The sequence below is a fragment of the Brienomyrus brachyistius genome, chromosome 22, assembly GCF_023856365.1.
Source record: "Brienomyrus brachyistius isolate T26 chromosome 22, BBRACH_0.4, whole genome shotgun sequence".
Lineage (NCBI taxonomy): Eukaryota > Metazoa > Chordata > Actinopteri > Osteoglossiformes > Mormyridae > Brienomyrus > Brienomyrus brachyistius.
Genome location: NC_064554.1, coordinates 1849021 through 1866548, shown reverse-complemented (window position 1 = coordinate 1866548; position 17528 = coordinate 1849021). Strand labels below are relative to the sequence as shown.

The 17528-nt window shown below is 46.3% G+C and overlaps 1 protein-coding gene across 4 annotated transcripts; it reads left to right on the top strand.

The window, feature by feature from the left end:
* Nucleotides 1–82: 82 nt before the first annotated feature.
* pick1 (protein interacting with prkca 1) lies at nucleotides 83–11791 on the top strand. 4 transcript variants are annotated; one of them, XM_048991609.1, is made up of 14 exons: nucleotides 83–289; nucleotides 480–590; nucleotides 709–784; nucleotides 1315–1426; nucleotides 1831–1959; nucleotides 3239–3305; nucleotides 3612–3701; nucleotides 3932–3985; nucleotides 4218–4280; nucleotides 4424–4557; nucleotides 4871–4963; nucleotides 5093–5143; nucleotides 5849–5993; nucleotides 9683–11791. In XM_048991609.1, exons 3-14 carry the CDS (start codon nucleotides 744–746, stop codon nucleotides 9952–9954), a joined length of 1251 nt encoding a protein of 416 aa, XP_048847566.1. In that variant the 5' UTR covers nucleotides 83–289; nucleotides 480–590; nucleotides 709–743; the 3' UTR covers nucleotides 9955–11791. The 4 variants fall into 4 exon arrangements, with proteins under 4 accessions (XP_048847566.1, XP_048847567.1, XP_048847565.1 ...); XM_048991610.1 differs by having other exon boundaries at nucleotides 706–784; XM_048991608.1 differs by lacking the exon at nucleotides 480–590.
* Nucleotides 11792–17528: the final 5737 nt, after the last annotated feature.

Here is a 17528-nt window from a genome sequence, read left to right as displayed (position 1 = left end):
ACACTGCACATCATTTGTGGTGGGAATGATACTTGCCCACGGCTCATGCATTTTATTATACGGCAACACCGAATAAGACACATTTCCGGTTAATTGCCGGAAGTGACGACATTAAACAAACAGTAACCTACTACTGGTATCCGCTTACTTGAGAATAAAAATGTGAATAATAGTTGTGGCTTGTTTATCTTGTAAATAGTACATGAAAACGTATGGTTCCTTTATTTCCCCGTGAAATTGTCATCTTCGGCTGTGTCTGAGATAGCTAGCTTGCTAACTAGCCTCAAAGGTGGGTTGATCTCTGAATCTTTTTACGTATGCGGCTGGCAAAAAACGGCCTTACAAACCGGTAGTGTTTCGTTTATGTGAGCAGTGCACCTAATTCTCTATTTATTAATAAAGTCTGGCGTTAATTTAATAATGTGCTGTGCTTGCCTGTCGTAGCTATTGGAATATTTTGTTCTCGCTGTCAAAACTAGGCAGCTATCAGCAGTACAGGTGACACCAGCTGTGACGGTGGTGGCTGCATGAACACCCCCGATAAGCGGTGCCCAGTCGAAACTGACATTGCTGCTGGTGTTATTAACAAGGTATTAGCAAACGCAGCACTTAATGTTAGCCTGCGGTTGTACAGATGAATGGTTATTGCAAATGCTGCGCCGTATGCCTTTTATATTACCTTAGAGTTTTTTTTTTCACTGCCAGCAGGATACCAACGCCGTAGACGCTTATAAACTTTCGCGATGTTCACAGACATGGACTATGAGCTGGAGGAAGACAAACTGTAAGTTTTTAACTAATACTGACAGATCACCTCCCGAATTAGTAATTTTGTCATCAGTCTGTTCTTTGTAATGTTATAAAAATGTTGCCAATTGTAGAAATACCATAAATTCAATAAGAGTGTTTCCTTATACTATTATATGGCAATTGTACCCTTAGTTGTAGGTAAAGGTACCTTTTAAGGTACAGAAATGGACTGTAGCATTTTTGTACTACTGATGGTATATTAATGCTGTTTGTACCTTTGGGATGTTCCGCAATTTATGTACTTTAAAAGGTATAATTACAAGGGTACAACCCCAGTGACAACCAAAGGTACACATTTTTTACTCTCTTTTTTCTGAGAGTGTATATACTGGCTGAAGCAGCTTCCAAAGAGTATTTTATAATACTACAGTTGCCATGTAAGAGTATAAGGAAACATTCTTATTGAAGCAATTTCAAGAAAAAGCAATTTCAATTTAATTTTACATTTAAAAAATTGTACTGTATTGTGAGATTTGAGGTAAAGTCAAGGTTGGTCCCCCGTAGAGGGATCCCGACTGTCCCCGGAACTGTGACCCTAAAGAAGGATGCGCAGAACCTCATAGGCATCAGCATTGGAGGGGGAGCCCAGTACTGCCCCTGTCTCTACATAGTACAGGTACGAGAACCTTGTGATGACTTTACCCTGTGGAGGGTGCAGGTGCAAGAACCTTGTGATAACTTTACCCTGTGGAGGGTGCAAGTGCGAGAACCTTGTGATGACTTTACTCTGTGGAATGTGCAGGTGCGAGAACCTTGTGTTGACCCTATATGTTTTTCTGTTGCTTGTGTATGAATGAGCAAACACATATATCTGTATAAATACAGGTATTCTGATGTGTCCCATTTATTCAAGGGCTGATTTCCCATGAATGATTAAATGGTTCATTATATCTGTGATTAAGACTCTAAATTCGTACTTACAGGTCTTTCTCGGGTTTAGTCCCCATCGCTGCTTCCGTACCTCTGCGTAATGACACCTGTTACGGCATCAGCCTTCAGCTGTTCCTCATTCCCTTCCAGGTGTTTGACAACACGCCGGCTGCGCTGGATGGGACCCTTGCAGCCGGAGATGAGATCACCGGGGTGAATGGAAAACCTGTCAAGGGCAAGACCAAGGTGGAGGTGGCTAAGATGATCCAGGCTGTGCAGGTGGGCTTGGAGCTGCAGAGTGTGAATGGACATTGGCAGATATTCTGCTGTTCTTTTATAGCTTTATATATCATGCTCTTATGGTATTAAACGCATCAATGATTAAATGGATATGTGATCTTAGAGACATTCTAAATACACGGCCATGGTTCTCTCTGGTTTATTTTTATAAATTTAAATTCTGTAAAGAGGATTTATTTGGGGGCGGCATGGTGGTGCAGTGGTTAGCACTGTCGCCTCACACCTCTGGGACCCGGGTTCGAGTCTCCGCCTGGGTCACATGTGTGCGGAGTTTGCATGTTCTCCCCGTGTCGTCGTGGGGTTTCCTCCGGGTACTCCGGTTTCCCCCCACAGTCTAAAAACATGCTGAGGCTAATTGGAGTTGCTGAATTGCCCATAGGTGTGCATGTGTGAGTGAATGGTGTGTGAGTGTGCCCTGCGATGGGCTGGCCCCCCATCCTGGGTTGTTCCCTGCCTCGTGCCCATTGATTCCGGGATAGGCTCCGGACCCCCCGCGACCCAATAGGATAAGCGGTTTGGAAAATGGATGGATGGATGGATTTATTTGAACATGAACTATCCAGTTCAAATATTCACTAATTATCACTAAAATTGTCAGTATAATTATACTGTCATTATAACAGATGCACTTTATAAAATGTCAGTGCTCATTTATGCAGATATACCTATTAATAAGTATTAATAACTACAATAATAATTATGAAAGGTGGGGTACAGGCACTCACAGGTGGAAGCAGCATGCTCCTTTAGTCATGCAGTTGCTGGAAATATGGTGTTTCCCCCTTTGCAGCTGTAATGGTCTGCAGCCAAGCGAGATGCTTTGTCTTTGTGTCATGTGACATGCCCACGTGTCCATTAGAAGTGTTGTCTGGACATCCCTTTGTGCCGAGACCCTGTAAAGTGCTGGCCTGGTGTGTTTGTTTTTCCAGGCACCAGTGGATAAATGGGTTTGTTGGTTGCTATCAAAAGTTAAGGATTAGTGTCTTGCTGATGTTGGTCTCCGCTTGTATTGACTGCCTTGCACATTTTTAGAGGTTTTCCTTCCATGCATGTTTTAACCACTAAATCAGTAAAGAGTCACAGAGGGGCCTGGATCTAATCCCAGGTTAGCCCGGGATGGGCTGCTGTTCCTTAAAAGACCTTGGTTGGCCTTGGCAGTATGAAATACTGCTGGATTTATAATTATCTTTAGTTTTTCCACATTTCCCTACTCCTATCTTTTGTTAAGCTAATTCTTTGCTTTCTATTTTCTAAACAGGGTGAAGCTACCATTCATTACAACAAACTGCAGGCTGACCCCAAGCAGGGAAAATCACTGGACATAGGTACTGTGTGGAGTAAGGGACGGAGGCACTTTGTGGAATAAGGGACGGAAGTACTTTGTGGAGTAAGGGACGGAGGTACTTTGTGGAGTAAGGGATGGAAGTACTTTGTGGAGTAAGGGACGGAGGTACTGTGTGGAGTACAGGATGGAGGTACTGTGTGGAGTAAGGGGTGGAGGTACTGTGTGGAGTAAGGGAGAAGGAGGGAGATTGCTAAGCAGATGAAGGCAGCAATAAGATATGGAGGAATGTGACCACTGAGGTTCACAGCAGTGCCTATGTCTGATATCAGTGTGGTTTGTGTTTCAGTTCTGAAGAAGGTGAAGCATCGGCTAGTGGAGAACATGAGCTCAGGCACGGCTGATGCCCTGGGGCTGAGTCGCGCCATTCTCTGCAATGGTGAGCTGGGCAATCTGAGCGCCATTTCCCTAGTGCAGTGTTTCCCAATCCAGTCCTCATAGACAGTCCATGTTTTTGCTCCCTCCCAGCTGTCTGGCAGCAAAAATGTGGACCGTATGCAGGTTTCCAAGGACCGGATTGGGAAATGCTACCCTATCGTACAGAATTTGTGTAGGCCTGTGTGCTGGGCTTCTCTGTACAGTGGTGACACACCTGTGGTCTTGTTGCAGACGGACTGGTGAAGAGGTTAGAGGAGTTGGAGAAGACGGCGGAGCTTTACAAAGGTAGCCGGGTCCTGTGAGCTGCATTTATACTCACTGAGCCGTCGCCGGGCTCAAATGCTTGTCTTGATTAGTTCAGTGCTTTGCTGCAACAAACTAAATGGTTATTGTCCTGCATCTGAACATAAAATTACGAGAAACTAAAATAGATTAAGAAGAATTAAGGTGAATAATATTATGTGGTAAAAATGAAGTAGAGGCTGTCATAGTTGCTGCTGTGTGTGTCTTGCCCTAGGCCTCATGGAGCACACCAAACGACTGCTTAGGGCGTTCTTCGAGCTGTCGCAGACTCACAGAGGTATCCCACTTTCGCGTTGCAGCCATGGCAAGAGCCGCTCTCACCTGCTTGTGTTGGTGTAATCTGCCTGGCGTACCGTTCATGTGTTTGACATTCCCACACACGTGTGTCCCGCTCCCCTCTCTGTACCCTGTGCCTGGCAGCTTTTGGTGATGTTTTCTCCGTCATCGGTGTGCGGGAACCCCAGGCCGCGGCCAGCGAGGCCTTCGTGAAGTTCGCTGAGGCCCATCGCAGCATCGAAAAGTTCGGCATCCGTCTGCTTAAGACCGTCAAACCGGTGAGGGCATCAGGATTTGTTTACACATTCACTCTGATGGGTCTGTACACATTATATTAATCAAAAGTTTGGACACGCAAAGAGAGTGATAGTGTTGCCTCACATGACCAGGTCACCTGACCTAAACATAGTAGAAATGATTTTGGAGGAGTTTGAACAGAGTGAAGGAGTAGCAGCCAATGAGTGCTCAGCTTGTATAGGAGCTCCTTCAGGACAGCTGGAAAAGCATCCCAGGGTAGGTGTGTCCAAACTTTTGACTAGTATTGTATACATGTTAATATTAGAGCCACCATTCTTTTTCGCTTTGTGCCAGATGCTTCATGACCTGAACACTTACCTGCATAAGGCCATTCCAGATACCAAGTTGACGATTCGGAAATACCTCGATGTGAAGTTTGAGTACTTGGTGAGAGCCGCACTCTCCTCTCCCTCTTTGCTTGGATTTGCCTGTTACTGCCTTACAGAATGTACTGGCATGCTGGTGTCCTGTGCTTTTGCATTATGGCGGTTAATGTTGTACCTGCCTTTGTTTCAGTCATATTGCCTGAAGGTGAAGGAGATGGATGATGAGGAGTACAGCTGCATCGTGAGTAACTTTGGGCAGTGGTGTCTGTGGGCAGTGTTGTCTTAAAGGTTAGGGAAGCACACTTGTAATTAAAAGATTGCTGGTTTGAATCCCCGACCAGCAAGGCACCACTGAGGAACCCTGAGCAAGGTACCGCCCCAAGCACTGCTCCCCGGGTGCTGAATTAGCTGCCCCCTGCTATGTCACATTGTCCACATATGGGTTAAATGCAGAGGACACATTTCATTGTTGTACACTGTGTGCTGTGGTTTGTCAACAATGACCACCGATCACTAAATTCTAATTCTTTTGTTCTGGTTTTTAATCGGAGGTAACAAGAAAGATGGATAACTGTCAGCTGTCGCTCCTGTGAATTCATGGGAGTTTTACTTACACAAACATGCTCTGAGGGCAGAAAGAAAAATGATTGACTCAGAGAAATTACCAATCAAATTGTAGAGGAGGTGGGTCTAAGCAACTAGAGACATGACCAGGATCTCTCTGAACCAATCATTTTTCATTCTGTCCTCAGAACCTTTCAGTTTAAGTAAAGCTCCCACAAGCCTTTGCGAAAGGATTGAGTTGAGGTGACATTATAAGGCAAATGGGTGTATCTTTCCAAAAGTAGAGGTTTTATGGTGGGAGCTGGAGCAAAAAAGAAGCTGAATGAAGGTTTACAGTGCTGAAGGGTGCTTAGATGTTTCTCTGTTTGTTGGGATTCTCTAGGCATTAGGTGAGCCACTGTACCGCGTCAGCACAGGCAACTATGAGTACCGACTCGTCCTGCGCTGCCGCCAAGAAGCACGGGCCCGCTTTGCCAAGATGAGGAAGGATGTCCTGGAGAAGCTGGAGTTGCTGGACCAAAAACACGGTGAGCATTTTATTGTGTCTGTCTCAAACTGATTTTTAATGTCTTAAAATGTTTTTGCCCTCTCCTGGAGCCGACACCTTATCATGGTGGAGAGGTTTGCGTGTTCCAGTGATCTCAGGAGCTATGTTGTCTGGGGCTTTATGCCCCTGGTAGGGTCACCCAAGGCAAACAGGTCCTGGGTGAGGAACCAGACGAAGTGCGGCTCAGAAAACCCCTATGAAGAGAACAATTTTGGAACCACGGTTTCCCTTGCAGGGGCGGCATGGTGGTGCAGTGGTTAGCACTGTTGCCTCACACCTCTGGGACCCAGGTTCGAGTCTCCGCCTGGGTCACATGTGTGCGGAGTTTGCATGTTCTCCCCATGTCGTCGTGGGGTTTCCTCCGGGTACTCCGGTTTCCCCCCACAGTCCAAAAACATGCTGAGGCTAATTGGAGTTGCTAAATTGCCCGTAGGTGTGCATGTGTGAGTGAATGGTGTGTGAGTGTGCCCTGCGATGGGCTGGCCCCCCATCCTGGGTTGTTCCCTGCCTCGTGCCCATTGCTTCCGGGATAGGCTCCGGACTCCCCGCGACCCAGTAGGATAAGCGGTTTGGAAACTGGATGGATGGGTTTCCCTTGCCCGGACGCGGGTCACCGGGGCCCCCCCTTGGAGCCAGGCCTAGGGGTGGGGCTTGATGGCGAGCACCTAGTGGCCAGGCCTACACCCATGGGGCCTGGTCGGGCACAGCCCGAACAAGGCACGTGGGTCTCCACTCCAATGGGCTCACCACCCATGGGAGGGGCCTTAGGGGTCGGGTGCGATGTGATCTGGGCGGCAGCCAAATGCAGGGACCTTGGCGGTCCGATCCTCGGCTACAAAAGCTAGCTCTAGGGACATGGAATGTCACCTCTCTGATGGGGAAGGAGCCTGAGCTGGTGCGCAAGGTTGTGAAGTTCCGGCTAGATATAGTCGGACTCACCTCGACGCACGGCTTGGGCTCTGGAACCAGTCTCCTTGAGGGGGGTTGGACCCTTTTCCACTCTGGAGTTGCCCGCGGGGAGAGGCGCCGAGCGGGTGTGGGCATACTTATTGCCCCCAGGCTGGGTGCCTGTACATTGGGGTTTACCGCAGTGGACGAGAGGGTAGCCTCCCTTCGCCTTCGGGTGGGGGGATGGGTTCTGACTGTTGTTTGCGCTTATGCGCCAAACGGCAGTTCAGAATACCCACCCTTTTTGGAGTCCTTGGAAGGGGCGTTGGAGAGCGCTCCTCCTGGGGACTCTCTTGTTCTGCTGGGGGACTTCAATGCTCACGTGGGCAATGACAGTGAGACCTGGAGGGGCATGATTGGGAGGAACGCCCCCCCCGATCTGAATCCGAGCTGTGTTTTGTTATTGGACTTCTGTGCTCGTCACGGATTGTCCATAATGAACACCATGTTCAAGCATAAGGGTGTCCATATGTGGACTTGGCACCAGGACACCCTAGGCCGCAGTTCGATGATCGACTTTGTAGTCCTGTCGTCGGATTTGCGGCCGCATGTCTTGGACACTCGGGTGAATAGAGGGGCAGAGCTGTCAACCGATCACTACCTGGTGGTGGGTTGGCTCCGCTGGTGAGGGAGGAAGCCGGCCAGGCCTGGCAGGCCCAAGCGTATAGTGAGGGTCTGCTGGGAACGTCTGGCGGAATCCCCTGTCAGGGAGAGTTTCAACTCCTACCTCTGGCAGAACTTCTCCCATATCCCGGGGGAGGCGGGGGACATTGAGTCCGATTGGGCCATGTTCTGTGCCTCCATTGTGGAGGCAGCTGACCGGAGCTGCAGCCGTAAGGTGGTCGGTGCCTGTCGCGGCGGCAATCCCCGAACCCGCTGGTGAACAGCGGTGGTAAGGGATGCCGTCAAGCTGAAGAAGGAGTCCTATCTGGACTTTTTGGCCTGTGGGACTCCAGACGCAGCTGACAGCTACCGGCAGGCCAAGCGGAATGCGGCTTTGGCGGTTGCTGAGGCAAAAACTTGGGTGTGGGAGGAGTTTGGTGAGGCCATGAAGAACGACTTCCGGACGGCTTCGAGGAGATTCTGGTCCACCATCCGGCGGCTCCGGGCGGGAAAGCGGTGCAGCATCAACACTATTTATGGTGGGGATGGTGCGCTGCTGACCTCAACTCGGGACATTTTGGGTCGGTGGAAGGAATACTTCGAAGACCTCCTCAATCCCACCGACACGCCTTCCGATATGGAAGCAGAGTGTGGGGACTTGGGGGTGGACTCGCCTATTTCTGGGGCGGAGGTCACTGAGGTGGTCAAAAAGCTCCTCGGTGGCCGGGCCCCGGGGATGGATGAGATTCTCCCGGAGTTCCTCAAGGCTCTGGATGCTGTGGGGCTGTCCTGGCTGACATGCATCTGCGGCATCGCGTGGACATCGGGGGCAGTGCCTCTGGACTGGCAGACCGGGGTGGTGGTCCCCCTCTTTAAGAAAGGGGACCGGAGGGTATGCTCCAACTATAGGGGGATCACACTCTTCAGCCTCCCTGGTAAGGTCTATTTGGGGGTCCTGGAGAGGAGGGTCCACCAGATTGTCGAACCTCGGATTCAGGAGGAGCAGTGTGGTTTTCGCCCTTGCCGTGGAACAGTGGACCAGCTCTATACCCTCAGCAGGGTTTTGGAGGGTTCATGGGAGTTTGCCTGACCAGTCTACATGTGTTTTGTGGACTTGGAGAGGGCATTCGACCGTGTCCCTCGGGGAGTCCTGTGGGGAGTGCTCTGGGAGTATGGGGTACCGGGCTTCCTTTTAAGAGCAGTTCGGTCCCTGTATGACGGTGCCAGAGCCTGGTCCGCATGGGTGACAATAAGTCGAACTTGTTTCCGGTGAGGGTTGGACTCCGTCAGGGCTGCACTTTGTCACCGATTCTGTTCATAGGTTTAATGGACAGAATTTCTAGGCGCAGCCAGGGTGTTGAGGGTGTCCGGTTCGGTGACCTCAGGATTAGGTCTCTGCTTTTTGCAGATGATGTGGTTCTGTTGGCCTCATCTTGTTCACGAGTGGGGGAACGATGAAGCGGGAGGTCGACAGGCGGATCGGTGTGGCGTCAGCAGTCATGCGGGCACTGCATCGGTCTGTCATAGTGAAGAGAGAGCTGAGCCAAAAGGCAAAGCTCTCAATTTACCAGTCGATCTACGTTCCTACCCTCACCTATGGTCATGAGCTATGGGTAGTGACCGAAAGAACGAGATCGTGGGTGCAAGCGGCCGAAATGAGTTTCCTCCGCAGGGTGGCTGGGCTCTCCCTTAGAGATAGGGTGAGGAGTTCAGGTCATTTGGGAGGGACTCAGAGTAGAGCCGCTGCTCCTCCGCATTGAGAGGAGCCAGATGAGGTGGCTCGGGCATCTGATTAGGATGCCTCCGGCATGTTCTGGGCATGTCCCACTGGGTGGAGACCCCGGGGAAGACCCAGGACACGCTGGAGAGACTATGTCTCCTGGCTGGCCTGGGAATGCCTCGAGATCCCCCCAGAGGAGCTGAATGAAGTGGCCAGGGAGAGGGGAAGTCTGGGCTTCCCTGCTGAGACTGCTGCCCCCGCGACCCGACCCCGGATTAAGCGGATGATGGATGGATGGATGGATGGATGGATGGATGGATGGAAAATGTCTTTGCTATTTGTCGCCCTCTGCTGTCACTTTGAAGTAAAGTTCCTTTATTATCCATTGCCCCGTACAGTCCAAGACATCGTATTCCAGCTGCAGCGGTTTGTCTCGGGCATGTCCCGCTACTACGATGAGTGCTACGCAGTGCTGAAGGAGGCTGACGTGTTCCCCATCGAGGTGGACCTCTCTCGCACCACAATCAACTACGGCAGCCAGGCCTCCTCCTACGGTGATGAGGATGAGGAGGAGGAAGAGGGGGGGGAAGGAGGAAAGGCTGGTGAGGAGGGGAGCGGATCTGCCTGTCAGGCTGAGAATGGAGCTGAGAAGCTCATTGATGATGAATAATAGAAATTATCTAAGTAAAGTATTAGCACCCCTAATTTGAAGTAGTCACCTGAAATTAAGTATTTTTGTACATATTCAGCAATATCTTGAGCTGGGGAGCTGTAGTGAAGATTCCAGGAATGTTAGGGCGGTTCTGCAAAGTTATCACACGCAATGGGTACATCTGTTTAGAGGTCCAGCCATATGACTAGAAGTAATTACTGCCTCCGAGATTAGTGAGTGTGAATCTGGCAAAATTCACTGAACATATTTCACTTGTTGTAAATATTGTTTTCCCCCTTATGAAATATGTCAGTACATTGAATAAATCACCGAACGTTTCCGTCCAGTCAGAATACAGATGCAGCTATTACCCCATTTCCTGAGTCTAAACTACCTCTGGACCATGTTGCTCTGTGGATCTCACAGACATAGCTGTTTATGGGTAAACTGAAGAAAGAACAGTTCAGTCCATCAATGCCGTTCTTTGCTGAAGTTTTTCTTTTTTTTTCCCCATCCTTGTCTTGCGTATCCTTACACATTTACGCTTTATACAGTGGGATATTCGCTATAAGGTTTGCAGGATGCTAGAACTTTCATCAGTCAGGTGACAGGTGCCTTTTTCCTACAGTGCTACTATATGAATGAGATGTGAAGTTGCACACCAGCTCTCCATAATTTTCCTCCATCCTGGTTTTTAGTGATGGACAAAATGAGGCTTTGTGAATCATTTGCTGTATTTTTTGACCCCACTAGATGGTGCTGTTGGTTTGCTTTGGCCATATTTTATGCCCTTACAGAGAGCACCATCTAGTGGAGTAAAAAAAAAAATACAGCAAATGGTTCACAAAGTGTCATTTTGTCCATTACTCCTGGTTTCATCTGTGGCTCTTTGCTGTCCTTTTGGCACTTTCATCCTTGTTGGGTACTGGGTGTGCCTGTCTGTGAAACTGGACTGATCTGCACTGGTACCACCTAGTTACCTCTAGCAGGGCCGGTTCATGCCTTTTGGACTCTAAAATGGCTGAGGGATTTTGATTGCTGATGTTGAAATTTCAGTTTTTTTAATTAATAAACTAAGGGAGGGTTATTATTTTTAATGAGTTAACTAAACTGGAAACTTATTACACTACAACTGTAGCATGCGTGGCAGCCCTCAGGTATCAACGAAATATATGTTATGTATAAATTATTATTGTAAACATGGAATAAATATAGTTTAATTACAGTGCAATTGCAAGGATTGTGAATAAAATTATATGCATTTCACATTGTATCACTGAGCATTTCAAATGAGGGTGAGGCTGAATTTACAGGGGTTTGTCGTGGAAAATGCCATTAGGTCAAGTGCAGCAGCACTGCCCCCTGCTGTTTACTCTGCACCTATACCCCACAACAGTTTTAAAATGGCTAATTGTCACAGCTGTAGAGTCGATTGACCTTCTTTGACCTTTTTTCCTTCCATTTGCACTACAGGACTGTGCATTCCTAAGGGTATGAATCTGGGCTGCCTTACAAGGCGCTATTGTTTACTCAAAACTAACAGACTGGAAAGGTTTTGTATATTGAAGTTTTCATGGAAAGAATTAATTCTGCACCAAATTCCTAATTTCTCTTTCACGTGACAGTTTTTGTGTGGAATTGCTCCTTTCAAATTTCCTTCAGTGCACAGCTGAGCGTGTGAGAATAAAAACCATACTGAATACTTACTGTTTGTGATTTGTGTTTACATTATATAAATTTGTTATACTTTTTAATATTATAAGCTTTTGGGAAGTGTGGTGAAAGTGGTGGGGAAATTTAAACAATTGTTACATTTGAAATCTATGTATAAAATAAAAGTATTTATGGATAACAACTGCATTAGTCTTGTATTTGCATGTTTTTGGGCACTGCAATAAAAGGTGATCTTCATATTGTGGCATGTTTGAAATAATACAGTACAATAAATATGCATATTTAAGTTAAAGACTCTGGCAGGCTTTGGTGTGTTGGGGTGGTGGTCTGATGAGAATGAAGATTGCTCCAGGTTCACTTAGCCCTCATACAGGTGATATTGTGATAAGTTAAACAAATGGAGGCAATGGCACTATTTTTAGTTTAGTTACAGTTTACAGTTTAAACTGCAACGAGTTACATGATTACGCCATTTCAGTTTCCTCAGCCTCCGTTTAAACCCAGCCGCCGTATCCCTCACCTAAACGCCACTAGAGGTCACTTTTCTGCAGTTTATGGTGAATCTCTGCACATGGTTTAGCTCTGTGGTTCTCAAAGTCGGTCCTCAGGCCCCACTGCCCTGCTTGTGTTCCTGCTATCCCTGCCCCACACACAAGTCCCAGCTGTCTTTCAGCTTCGGATTACCTGGATCAGGTGTGTTCAGTCAATCAGCAGTGTGTAGGGCAGGGATAGCTGGGAAACAAGCAGGGCAGTGGGGCCTGAGGACCGAGTTTGAGAACCACTGGTTTAGCTGTAGGTAAGGGAACGATAGCCATGGTAAAAGCATAGCTAAAATCTGATATTTCTTATAACTTATTTAATAATTCTTTCATATTTTAGGCTATTGTGCTACCTAAGTAACACTTAGGGAACCTTCTACCAAAGATACCGTATGTTTAATTACATAGTCCAGACTTCCATAAACTGCATTTAAAATTTCTAAGTCAAGGTAAACTTTTATTGTCATCTCAGCCATATACAAATATACAGAGAGACGAAAACGCACAGCTCAGGGTCCACAGTGTAACAAAATATCATGTGATAAAATAGAAAAAATTAATTGTGCAAAGCCAGGTCAGTGAAAAACTAAGACAAGAAGTGGTTTGCAATATTTACATTGATACAATGTATAGTATTTTTGCAGTATGAGTACATAAATATATTCAATAAATGCATATATATACATAGCACAGCACAGTATGAGGTAGTAAAGATGATTCTCACTATTTGAATAGTGTATGATAATGCTTGTTCAACAAGACGTGCAAACAATGACAGGTCAGAATGTTTCACTGGAAAAATATCAGGAAAGTCAAAGTGCTTAAAGGTTAGAATGAGGTATCAAGTTCTTTTGTTTTGTGTTCAAACTGGCCCCTTGTGCGAAGGCTGTGCATGTGTGGATCCTGTGAGAATCTACAAGTTTTAGGAGGTGGTGGAGGCAGTGTGGAAGATCCTAGGGGGCAGCAGGGTGCTGAGGAGCCTAACAGCCTGGGGGTAAAAACTATCCCACAGCCTGGCAGATCTGGCTTCCCCAGTCCGTGTGTGAAGGTGGGTGATGATGGCACATCCGAGTGTAAATAGTTTGGCAGTGTGGTAGAAAAATTTTAAATCAACCTCTCTGATAACACAGAGAGTCACTTAGAATAAAAGTCTGGACCTCTCAGTTTGGTGAGTAAAGGAAATCTCTTTTATTCTAACAATTCAGCAAAGCGCTCCCGTCACACTCTGGCACTCGGTACCAAGTCACCCGGAGCTCACAGAGCAACCAGTTGATAAACCATAACTCCCAATTCCCAATAAGAACTTCTGAGTCTGGGGCGGCATGGTGGTGCAGTGGTTAGCACTTTGCCTCACACCTCTGGGACCCGGGTTCGAGTCTCCGCCTGGGTCACATGTGTGTGGAGTTTGCATGTTCTCCCCGTGTCGTCTTGTGGTTTCCTCCGGGTACTCCGGTTTCCCCCCACAGTCCAAAAACATGCTGAGGCTGATTGGAGTTGCTAAATTGCCCGTAGGTGTGCATGTGAGAGTGAATGGTGTGTGAGTGTGCCCTGCGATGGGCTGGTCCCCCATCCTGGGTTGTTCCCTGCCTCGTGCCCATTGCTTCCAGGATAGGCTCCGGATCCCCCGCGACCCAGTAGTAGGATAAGCGGTTTGGAAAATGGATGGATGGATGGACTTCTGAGTCCGGATTGGTCACAAAACACCAACAAACCGAGCTCAAATGCATAACAAACACAATTCTCCGGCTCTATTGGTTTACCTTGGTGGCAAGGTAAAATCCACCCATCTTGCTCAGTTTACCGAAATCCGTCTCGGCTTCTAGACTCTACATTGAGATATGTATATAGATATTGATCATATGACATTGAATCACTGTTAATGTTCGGGTGTTCCATTGATTAATGATTAACACATTGATGTCATTGTCATTGATTCACTGCAAATACATCGTTAACATATGATTACTATGATTGACATGATTACTTATACTTTTGCACTCCCACGTAACATACTATATAATATATATACATATACAGTCAGGTCCATAAATATTGGGACATCAACACAATTCTAATCTTTTTGGCTCTATACACCACCTCAATGGATTTGAAATGGAATGAACAAGATGTGCTTTAACTGCAGACTTTCAGCTTTAATTTGAGGGTATTTACATACAAATTAGGTGAACGGTGTAGGAATTACAGCAGTTTGTATATCTGCCACCCACTTTTTAAGGAACCAAAAGTAATGGGACAAATTAACAATCATAAATCAAACTTTCACTTTTTAATACTTGGTTGCAAATCCTTTGCAGTCAATTACAGCCTGAAGTCCGGAATGCACAGGCATCATCAAACGCTGGGTTACCTCCCTAGTGATGCTCTGCCAGGCCTCTACTGCAACTGTCTTCTGTTCCTGCTTGTTCTTGGGGCATTTCCCCTTCAGTTTTGTCTTTAGCAAGTGAAATGCACGCTCAATTGGATTCAGGTCAGGTGATTGACTTGGCCATTGCATAACATTCTACTTCTTTGCCTTAAAAAACTCTTTGGTTGCTTTCGCAGTATGCTTCAGGTAATTGTCCATCTGCACTATGAAGCACCGTCCAATGAGTTCTGAAGCATTTGGCTGAATATGAGCAGATAATATTTCCCGAAACACTTCAGAATTCATCCTGCTGCTTTTGTCAGCATGCACATCATCAATAAATACAAGGGAACCAGTTCCAGTGGCAGCCATATATGCCCACGCCATGACACTACCACCACCATGCTTCACTGATGATGTGGTATGTTTTGGATCGTGAGCAGTTCCTTTCCTTCTCCATACTCTTCTCTTCCCATCACTCTGGTACAAGTTGATCTTTGTCTCATCTGTCCATAGGATGTTGTTCCAGAACTGTAAAGGCTTTTTTAGATGTTGTTTGGCAAACTCTAATCTGGCCTTCCTGTTTTTGAGGCTCACCAATGGTTTGCATCTTTAGTTGAACCCTCTGTATTTACTCTGGTGAAGTCTTCTCTTGATTGTTGACCTTGACACACATACACCTACTTCCTGGAGAGTGTTCTTGATCTGGCCAACTGTTCTGAAGGGGTTTTTCTTCACCAGGGAAAGATTTCTTCGGTCATCCACCACAGTTGTTTTCCGTGGTCTTGCAACTCTTTTGGTGTTGCTGAGCTCACCGGTGCGATCTTTCTTTTTAAGAATGTTCCAAACAGTTGATTTGGCTACACCTAATGTATTTGCTATCTCTCTGATGGGTTTGTTTTTATTTTTCAGCCTAATGACGGCTTGCTTCACTGATAGTGATAGGTCTTTGCATCTCATATTGAGAGTTGACAGCAACGGATTCCAAATGCAAATAGTACACTTGAAATGAACTCTAGACCTTTTATCTGCTCCTTGTAAATTGGAAAATGAGGGAATGACACACACTTGGCCATGGAACAGCTGAGCAGCCAATTGTCCCATTACTTTTGGTCCCTTAAAAAGTGGGTGGCAGATATACAAACTGCTGTAATTCCTACACCGTTCACCTAATTTGTATGTAAATACCCTCAAATTAAAGCTGAAAGTCTGCAGTTAAAGCACATCTTGTTAGTTTCATTTCAAATCCATTGTGGTGGTGTATAGAGCCAAAAAGATTAGAATTGTGTCGATGTCCCAATATTTATGGACCTGACTGTGTATATATATATATATTTTATTGTTTCTTTCCTATATACATTAGTTCATGTGATATGCTATTCTATATCCCTTGTGGTACAAGGTTATTTTGCACTGCTTTTAATTGATATATTGATATTGATTTCAATGCGAGGTTATCTTGTATCACTTGTATTAAAGTGTTTTTGAGTGAACCTAATCGTGCCAGTTTGTTCCTTTGAGAGCCCTATATCCCTCTCACATCCATTTTAATACAGTTAGCATTATATATAGCTTATGCAGAGTGAACCCAAGACCCCGGCCACCATGTGGGCTGACCAGCAAATGCTGCTGCAAAGTAAGGTAAAAACAAGAAATATTCTACTAAGACTGTCATATTCCCCCTCCCCTGGTGCTCAGACACACTCAACATGGAGAAAAACTGTCTAAATTAGTGTTTCCCAACCCCCCTCCTAGGGGAACTGCAGACAGTCTACATTTTTTCTCCCTCTGAGGGCAGAGAAGGAGCAAAAACCTGGACTTCTGTGGGTCCCCGAGGGCCGGGTTGGTAAACACTGGTGTAAATTATTGCTTTGATAGGCCGTATCCTTGCTGGAATTACTCTTCACTGCAATGGGTCACTATGTCTCCTTGAACTCCTTGCTGATACTGATACAGCTTGCACTCTCCTCACTGCTAGCTCACAGCCATTCACTATGTCCATGATAAAGTGGTAGGTGTGTAGAATCAAATGAATGTTCTTTTATACTGGACACCTGTCTTCTTCAGCAGTCAAGGTGAAAATTGCACACCTCATTACCAACAATTCATTTCTTTCTTTTTCAACTCACTTATGAAAGAATACATTTGTCAATCATCCCTTGCGTGATGATATGCAAAAAAGCAGATGAGGCCACTAGACCACTCTTCCAACACAACACATTATGAAAGATCCTACAGTTTAACCGCCTCATTTACTCATCATGTACTACACTGATGGGAATTAGGCCAAAGAACATTGCAAGCAGCCGGACTATTCTGTTCAAAAGCCTCTATTGTTTCACCATAAATATCACCATGGTGTTTTGTGATTTGCTCCACAAGCAACATGGGGATTATGCATGTGCATCTGTTCATATATTATTACTGAGGATACCTGAGGAGCAACCCTCTGCTGACAAGGCAGGAATGTCAGAAAAAGGAAAGTTTCCATGCAGCATTAGATAGATTAGTCTCTGTGGAAGAGTTTGCCCTCACTTACCTGTTGCCTTTGTGTCCTGTTTCTGGGTCGGGCAGCAGGGGAACTTGATAATAGTAGAGGAAGGTTGTGACTACCCAAAGTACCCTCTATTGGAGTTTACAGAGAGGGTAGGAGAAAGAGGACATGCTTCTTTATGGGACTCATATGCACCCCAGTTAATGCTTAACATGTATTAAGTTTCATGCGTTCCCGCAGGTCTTTAAAGATAGTGACGTACATGGTAGTCTTCCTTTAAATCTGGTAATGGATGTTGTCCCATGCAGCTTTTTTGACATTTCATGGTTCAGGTACGTTTGCGGGAGTCTTCCGCATCTAATTTACAATTGCCTCACTGACAATGAAAAATATAACACAATTCCATCCATCCATTTTCCAAACCGCTTATCCTACTGGGTCGCGGGGCATCCGGAGCCTATCCCGTAAGTAATGGGCACGAGGCAGGGAACAACCCAGGACTGGGGGCCAGCCCATCGCA